The 8,731-nt window shown below is 49.2% G+C and overlaps 2 protein-coding genes across 8 annotated transcripts in view; one reads left to right on the top strand and one right to left on the bottom strand.

Moving 5' to 3' along the window:
* The window catches only part of LOC136486388 (uncharacterized), a 60,873-nt gene that overhangs the window by 32,371 nt on the left and 19,771 nt on the right, over positions 1-8,731 (top strand). The gene's annotated exons all lie outside the window — the stretch shown is intronic.
* LOC136488848 (uncharacterized) lies at positions 481-7,349 on the bottom strand. 2 transcript variants are annotated; one of them, XM_066485649.1, is made up of 2 exons: positions 813-7,349; positions 481-712 (listed from the first exon to the last, which is right to left on the bottom strand). In XM_066485649.1, the coding sequence occupies exon 1, from the start codon at positions 6,356-6,358 to the stop codon at positions 4,247-4,249; it is 2,112 nt and encodes a 703-aa protein (XP_066341746.1). In that variant the 5' UTR covers positions 6,359-7,349; the 3' UTR covers positions 481-712; positions 813-4,246. The 2 variants fall into 2 exon arrangements, with proteins under 2 accessions (XP_066341746.1, XP_066341747.1); XM_066485650.1 differs by having other exon boundaries at positions 481-2,772; positions 2,874-7,349.

The following is an 8,731-nucleotide window of genomic DNA, read 5'->3' as shown; positions in this document are numbered from 1 at the left end:
GTTAACGGTGACGGTTGCTTTGCCGAGTGTCTCATGTACGACACTCGGCAAAGAATTTATATAATTTTTTCCCGAAATTGTTTGCCGAGTGTCGGCTCTTGGCAATTTTTTTTTAAAGTCTCTTTGCCGAGTGTCTGCAGTGACACTCGGCAAAGCCTTGCCCTTTGCCGAGTGCCGTGGCCTGACACTCGGCAAAGAGCCCAGCTTTGCCGAGTGTCTTTGCCATTACACTCGGCAAAGCTGGGAAATCTGGTGTTTTCATGCAGTTTTTGCCAGTTTTGCCGAGTGCAGTGGGCGTTGCACTCGGCAAAGAGGTCTTTGCCGAGTGTGACACTCGGCAAAGCGTCTATAATTGCCTATTTTTTTCTTGTTTTTACATTCCAACACTTCCATCACACATTCAAACAGAAAATTTCATAGATATTCATCACATTCTTCAAATCCATGACATTCATCACACATCCATCCCATTATCACACATTCATCACTTACATATCACAAACACCATTTAGAAGTCACAAACATAAGTGTCTGAATATATCACATCGAAATTCACAAGTTCAAAAGTTGTTCATCATCTAACATCCAGTTTATTACCACAATTCCATGAACATGGACAAGTTCAAACTCATTACCAAATACGCCTTTGATCGGGCGGTGACTGATACGGATCCTGACGATTAGGCGGATTATTGGAACCCGTCGACTGAGGCTGCACAAAGGAGTATATATTCTATGTGTTAGACATGTACTTGGCTAGCTAATTAGAAATTAGTTGCATGTAAGAGACTGCAATTAACTTTCATACTCACAGGTGTAAGTCCATCCCTGGGTGAGGCTGCAGGTGGAGGTGGTGGAGCGAGCAGCTCAGGTGGCACAGCAAGACCCGTATGTTGCCCAAGGCTTTGAAGAAAGCCCGTGATGCTCGACAACCGATTCTCATAGGTCTCTGTGATGCCCGTCAACCTACTCTCATAGGTCTGACGCTGGGACATCAGCTGCGCCTGTAGCTCTTGACGCTGCCGAGCTTCTTCTTCGAGCCGGGCCTGCAACATTTCACTCCAATGTTTTAGTAATGCATAGCTAATTACGGTGTGTAAAAGTCAATATACGACGAGTCAAACTGAAATTACCTCGAGGACGTCGACCCACTGCTGTGCAACGGTCGGCCGTGTGCGTATGGCCGGGCTCTCGCTCGTGCTCCAGGCTCGGATCGTGGAGAGGTTGGGGACAGCGGTCGAGTCGATTGTGCCATCAGCAATCCACATGCGGCCGTGCTTCTTCCCTCCTCCCAACCTCATGACGAGCTCCGTATCAATCTCCTGCGTGCACGGGTCGAAGTCTGGCCCATGGACTGACCTTGCTGCCGACGTGTACTCACTGATGCGGGTGTGGACGCTCAGGTTCGTGTACTCCTGGGGCCCATCCTCCAGGCTGAAGGAGACATCGGACGTCACCTTTCCCTTATGGGACATGCACCATGCCTGGAAGTCCGAGCACTCCTGGCCTTGATGTGCCGCCCTCTACGAGAAAGCCATCAAAAAGATTAGAAATCAGTCATAATTGAGCATCAGAATAGATAAATGAATTCGTGTACCCATGCATCTCTGTATCCGGCGAGGTTGCGGCTGCCTTGATGGTGTGCTGGTCCTTGCATCTCCAAACGCCGTTCCCTTGCAGCGTTGTGCGTCGAGGCATACCCCTCCGTAAACCAGTTGTCCACGATCTTCTCCCACGCCTCGGGATACGATCCGCACCACCAGGGAATCATCTGCATGTCATCCGGTAATTGACATATAAGATGATCGAATTAAACCTAATTATTCTCAAAACGAATCAATCTGGATGTTCTCATGTACCTCAATGTACTGCTCCCGAGTCAGGTCCATGGTTCTGGCGTCGGCCTTTTTGACCCTCTGTCCAAGCTTCGACCCGTAGTAGGTGACAACGGCCTGGATCTTCACCTCGTGAATCATGTCAACGACGAGCTTTTTGCAGGCTTTGGTCGCCACCTGATCCTTCCTGCCCTCAAATCCCTCCTCGCATTTGAAATAAGCCTGCGGACAAACACGATATTTGTATGGATATTTTTTAAAGAAAAAGTTCAATGAAAGAAGCAATGCTATGCGAGGAGACTTACCCAGAACTCCCCAATGACCCATGCTGCCTTGTTGGGGTACGACTCCGTATCAGCGGCGATGGCATAGTGGTCAAACAAACAGGCCGCCAACATGTTGTTATTGTACGTGACGACGCCGGGGTAGTGTTGCCTGCACAGAAGACCCAGAATGCCATTGGGGGTGCGTGCACCAGCACCGGACACAACCACCCAGTTCCTGCACATGTGATTAAGAAAAATTAGTAGTTCATCTTTGTTTGAACTTATCATATGAAGTAGGGGCAAATAAAATGTCAAGTTTACTTACTTTTGCCCTTCAGGGTGAATCACTGGGCGGCGATGAGGAAGTGGAAAAGCAGGGAGGCTCGCGGGACCTCGCAGGTACACCCTCGGAGCAGAGGAAGAGGAACCCGTGCCTCCCGCCAATGCCTCCTTCTCGTCGAAGGGCGCCTCCTCCTCCTCCTCCTCCTCCTCGTGCGCCCTCTCCACGGGCGTCACCGGCTCCGCCTCCTCCGACACCTGGAGATGTGCCGGGGGCCTCCTGCTCCTCGGGTTCCTCCTCCTCCTTGCGTCTGACCCCTCGGCCTCCTCCTCCGCTTGGTAAAGCGACCTAACGGGCCTGTGACGCCCACCCGCCATCTTTGTTGAATCACCTGAAAAAAAGAAAAGTGTTACATGTATTAGAAATAATATTCATGCTTACAAAACACTTAATTAGAAATAGATGCAAAATGATAATCAACTTTAGTATTACATTTATTAGAAATAATCGTCATTATTTGGATTAGCTGGATCATAGGTCTCATCATCGCTATCAACATTGTCGAAATCATCAACACTAATTGAAGGAGGAATGTTGTCTTCATTGTCATTGCCTAAACGTAATCGCTCAAGCATTTGTAGGTCATCCACATTTTGGACCTCATCTCCAGCATCCTCATCATCAACCCTTTCATTGTCTACTTCCATTTCTATCGCTTCGGTTAAGTCTATCACAAAGCTTCCTTGTAGCCCCTCTTCTTGAAAGAACTCTCCCTCATATGTGCTTGGATTGAAGTTGTAATCTTCATCGTTTAGGGCAGGTAGTTTACCATGTGGTGATACCTTGTGCACAATAGCCCAACCCTTAAGCTCTTCGTCTTGGCACGCATATGGCATATAATACACCTGGTAGGCCTATTGAGCCACAATATAGACATCTTTTCTTGGGTAGACAGAATCTGGTTGAATCTCCACTAGCCCAAGATTAGGGGTCCGTCTCATTGCTCTAGGATCAAACCAGTGGCATTTGAATATGACAGGATTAAGAGCTTTGGAACCATGAAATGAAAGTTCATAGATTTCCTCAATTCTTCCATAATATTGGACCTCATCAGTGCCTGGTGTTAAAACTCCGCTATTTGTGGCTTTCGATTGGGCCGACTCTGCTCGTAGCATGTTGTTTGAAAGCGATATCCATTCACGTCATAGCCGTTAAATGACTTGACCCTAATGGCACAGCCGTTTGCAACCTGTCTTAACTCATCACTTATAGTAACATTAGTTTGGGCCTTCCGTTTGAACCAAGAAATGAAATCGGGCCTCCCTGGTCCTGCACCCTTTGAAAGAAAGGTATCAGTTTCCTGCGGGGTTGGATCCCTTCGTCCTTGCCAGGTTTGACGAGTGAATTCCCTGTACCAAAGAGAAATAAGGGGGATGCGAAATAGTGTGACGGCGTATCGAAACAAGGGGGTTGAGAACTTACCCAATGAACGGCTGCACCTCGACAAGGTTGGTCAACACATACAGCATGATACTGCGCCACTCTTCATTTTTCAATTGCTTAGTGGTCGATGCACTTGCGCTTCCGAGCTGCCCTTAGAAAAGGCTGAGCTTCGATTCATTTTCGCCAGCATTGTAACGAGGGGGTGGATTATGCACGCTAGGAAGGAGATTCGGTTTGTAGTATTTCTGTGTGAAGGTTCCCACCTCCTCCCTAATGGTTTCCTCTACAATGGAAGCCTCAATTTTGGCCTTATTTCTACATTTTGTTCGAACAGTCTTCAGACATCTCTCGATTAGATAGCACCACCGGGCCTGCACGTGCCCCCCCATACGTGCCTCATAGGGGAGGTGCACAATCAAATGCTACATCGGCAAGAAGAAGCCGGGTGGAAAGATCTTCTCCAACTTACAGACCAACACAGGTGCCGCTTTTTCCAAGTCACGAACGACGGACCGGTCAAGCTCCTTTGCACAAAGCTGGCGAAAGAAATAGCTCAACTCTGCAAGCACTTGCCATATATGATCAGGGACATAGCCTCGAACCATCGCTGGAAGAAGCCGCTCAATCCAGATGTGGAAGTCATGACTCTTCATCCCGTTGACTCGCAGAGTGCCTAAGTTGACTCCCCTCCTCAGATTCGCTGCATACCCATCAGGGAACATTAGCGTTTGGATCCATTGAAGTACTTCCCTCCTCTGAGCCCTGGTCAAGACGAAATCAACCTTAGGCCGCCTCCATGTCTTGTTGCCTCTAGGAGGCTGCATCTCTTGCTTTGGTCTATCACATAACGTTGCCAGGTCCACTCTAGCCTTAGTGTTGTCCTTAGACTTTTCAGTGTCCATGAGTGTTCCCCAAAGTGCCTCGGCGACATTCTTCTCGGTGTGCATTACATCGATATTATGTGGTAGAAGAAGGTCATCGAAATAGGGGAGCCTCGTCAAGCCTGACTTATGTGTCCACATATGTTGCTCACCATATCCCACAAACCCACCATCTAGAGCGGACACGAGAGCATCTATCTGCGCATGAACCTCGACACCAGTCATCATCCGTGGTGGAGGGTCTATCACTACGACACCTTTCGTAAAGTTCTTGATGTCTTGTCTGAATGGATGCTCAGAAGGGAGGAATTGCCGATGTGCGTCGAATGACGAATACTTGCCACCCTTCTGTAACCAGATGAACCTCAAAGCTTCCTTGCATACTGGGCATGGGAACTTCCCGTGAACACACCAACCGCTGAATAACCCATACGCCAAGAAGTCATGCATGGAGTACTGGTACCAAACATGCATTTTGAAGCTTGTCTTTGTAGCTCTGTCGTATGTCCATACCCCTACCTCCCAAGCATGGATCAATTCATCAATCACCGGCTCCATGAACACACCCATATTACTCCCCGGGTGTCCAGGAATTATCAATGACAAGAATATGTTATGTCGTTCAAAGGAGACACCGGGGGGGAGATTGAGGGGGATAACGAACACGGGCCAACATGTGTATGGGGCAGCCATCATTCCATAAGGATTGAACCCATCTGTTGCCAACGCAACACGTACATTATGAGCCTCTCCAGCTTTTTCACGATATATGTTATCGAAGTGTTTCCATGCTTCACCATCGGCTGGATGCACCATCTTCTTCGGACTGTACCGTTTTCCATTTTTGTGCCATGTCATCTGTTTCGCAGATTCCTCGTTCATGAATAGCCATTGGATCCTCGATAGGAACGGAAGGCGCCGTACGATCTTCACTGGGACTGTCGTCTGACTCTTCTGACCATCACCAGAGTCTGTCTCCAGGTACCTAGACGATTCACACTTTGGACAGTACTTTGCGTCCACATGTTCTTTCCAGAATAGGACGCATCCCTTCGGACAAGCATGTATCTGCTCATACGGCATCTTAAGTGCCCGAAGGAGCTTCTGTGAATCATACATGCTCTTTGGTAGAATGTGGCCCTCCGGAAGCAGGGTGCCAATCACGATCAACATCTTATCGAAGCCGTCTCGACTGATGTTTAACTCGGACTTCAACGCCATCAAGCGTCCAATGGCGTCAAGTTCAGACACCGAGGACCGATCGTAAAGGGGCTTCTGAGCAGAGTTCATCATCTCGTAGAAAGCCTTTGTGGCTGCCTCCATTTCCTCCTTCTCACGTTCGTCAACGCCGAGTGCTTGGTGAACATCATCTAACAAGTCTGGTACACCGGCATCATCATCAAAAGCTTCGACACGTGGTCTCACCACCTCCTCTCTCATACGATGGGCTTCACCATGGTAGATCCACTGAGTGTAGCCCGGCATATATCCATTCTTCACAAGATGTTTACCCATGTCGACCCTGTTTATCCTTCTCCTGTTTGCACATTTGGAGTAGGGACACGGCTCTAGCAGATGTGATGACGAAGCCTTGCCAAATGCCTTGTTCAAAAAAGCCTCGGTCTTGCGAAACCATTCATCTGTGTACTCCATTTGACTTTTCTAGCCCGTGTACATCCACTGACGGTCATCCATCCTCTAAAATGCCAGCGAGTAATGCAACCATCAACTACATCTACACGACTTTCATACTGTCTAATAGGTGAGGACAGGTCCTAATCCCACCCGTGGATGCATAGATAAGGTTAGTTACCATGGTCTGCTCCTATCCCAGACATAATTTTGGCAGCACCTCCCCGCTGTTCTCCCGATACATGTCCTGGCAGGGAGAGTGTGTATCCGGAGAACAACGGGGACGGTAATGCCGAAACCCTGTCTCGGATCGGAGCGGACCATGGAAACTAAACTCATCTACGCATCCGCGGGCTATCCAAATAACGTGGACAATCTAAAAAAGATACGGCCGTAGATATGCAAAGATATGCATACCACCAACCGTATCTCTTTCGGACGGAAAACACCTAACTTGGTTACACGATCTACGACCAAGGTACGCAAAAGAGGGGTTATACCTAGGGAGTCGGTGCAGTGGCGAGGCGACGCGGTGCAGGCAGACCCACAACGCCGAGGAAGACGATCGGTGTAGCCAAGGTGCTCCGGCTCCGCTCAGACAGTTCCTTCACCTGCATGAAAAACAAATAGATTTGGGTCAATTCTAAATTTTGGCAGCACCTCCCCTGCACGGGGAGGTTTCCAAAACCTGCAAAAAACAACGGCACGAAGGCCGACAATCACAACAGCTCGAAGGTCGACAATCACAACGGCTCGAAGGCCGACAATCACAATGGCTCAAAGGCCGACAATCACAATGGCACATCATTATACCTTGGCGGCAGAGGTGTCAACGAGACGGGAACACGGGCAAGATGGCGCCGGGAACGGAACGGGAAGGCAACCTCCTCTTTCCTCTCCTCCCGGCCTCCTCCTTCTGCACCGGTCGTTCGGTGGGGCGTGGCGGGGCAGGGAGCGGCGGGGCAGCGGTCGGCAGGGCCGGGTGCGGCGCTCTTTGCCGGTCGCGGCGACGGAAAGCGGGGCCGGACGCGGCGCGGCGCAAATCGGCGGCGGGGAGGGTCGGGGCGGGGCTTGATGCCGGCGTCGGGGCAGCGCGCGCGTGCAGCGGCGGCGCGGGGCAGGGCGCCGGGGCAGCGCGCGCGGGCGCGGCGGAGGCGCGGGCGGCGTGGGCGGCGGGGCAGCGCGGGCGCAGGCAGCGGTGCTTAGGCGGCGGGGAGCGGTTGGGGATAGGGTTTGGCCGGGGTGGGCCGGCTGGGGCCCATTTTGATGTTAGGTTCTTTGCCGAGTGCCACGGGCCGGCACTCGGCAAAGAAGATTTTTTTATTTTTTGTTTATTTTCTTTGCCGAGTGCCATGTGGAGATGTCCTGGTTTCTAAGCACCGTACGTGACAACATGCACGAAACTTTTCCAAATTTTTACCATAGGCTCCACATGCTATATAACGATGCATCCACAAGTTTCGTGATTTTCTGAATTCGTTTGAATTTTATACAATTTAAAAACACTTTGGCCGCAACTTTGTCCTCATGTTTCGTTAACAAGATGTGAAAAATATCCCGCAAGTTCCTGGATACGGCCTCAAAACACACTCACTAGCATGACAATCATTTTTCGAATGATTAGATTTCATTATTCGATGCACCTGCAGTTCAAACTTGCTTTTTGCGAAATAAATCAACAAAACAAAAATAATTCTAAAAATATAGTAAAAAGTCACAAAATTCAACCAAATTTTAACATGTACTTTAAAGCATTGTAGAAACCCTAAAGAAAAAAATCTGGGAGCAAAAATAAAAAAAAATTTCCTTTGCCGAGTGCCATACCTGACACTCGGCAAAGGGGGTCTTTGCCGAGTGCGAGACAGGGCACTCGGCAAAGACAATAAACAAAAAATAAAAAAATCTTCTTTGCCGAGTGCCGGATGGCGAACACTCGGCAAAGCCTAACGGTGGGCGGCCGCCGTCACCTCGGTTAGCCTTTGCCGAGTGTTTAGCTTTGCCGAGAGCCCGACACTCGGCAAAGGGAGGCTTTGCCGAGTGCTATCCTTTGCCGAGTGCCTGACACTCGGCAAAGATGGATATGCCGAGTGTTTGGCTTTGCCGAGTGCGGCACTCGGCAAAGTCTATCTTTGCCGAGTGCCCGACATTTGGCACTCGGCAAAGTAGGAAACACTCGGCAAAGCCCCTGTTTCCCGTAGTGTATCCAAATTTTATTTCCAAAAACAAATGAGTTTTTCAAATCACCAAAAAGTAATGAAAGCATCAAAGATGGGTTTCTCCAACAGTTTGTTAAAAAAACACTGCTAAAAATAAAAAATTAGACCCAGACACCCAGTGGCATTTTCGTAAATAGCATCATCTTCTTCTTAGGAAGAAGGTACAGAAAAGCATCCT

Source organism: Miscanthus floridulus, chromosome 10, assembly GCF_019320115.1.
Source record: "Miscanthus floridulus cultivar M001 chromosome 10, ASM1932011v1, whole genome shotgun sequence".
In the NCBI taxonomy this organism is placed as follows: domain Eukaryota; kingdom Viridiplantae; phylum Streptophyta; class Magnoliopsida; order Poales; family Poaceae; genus Miscanthus; species Miscanthus floridulus.
The sequence above is the reverse complement of the archived record's forward strand: the minus strand, read 5'-3'. Positions and strand labels throughout refer to the sequence as shown.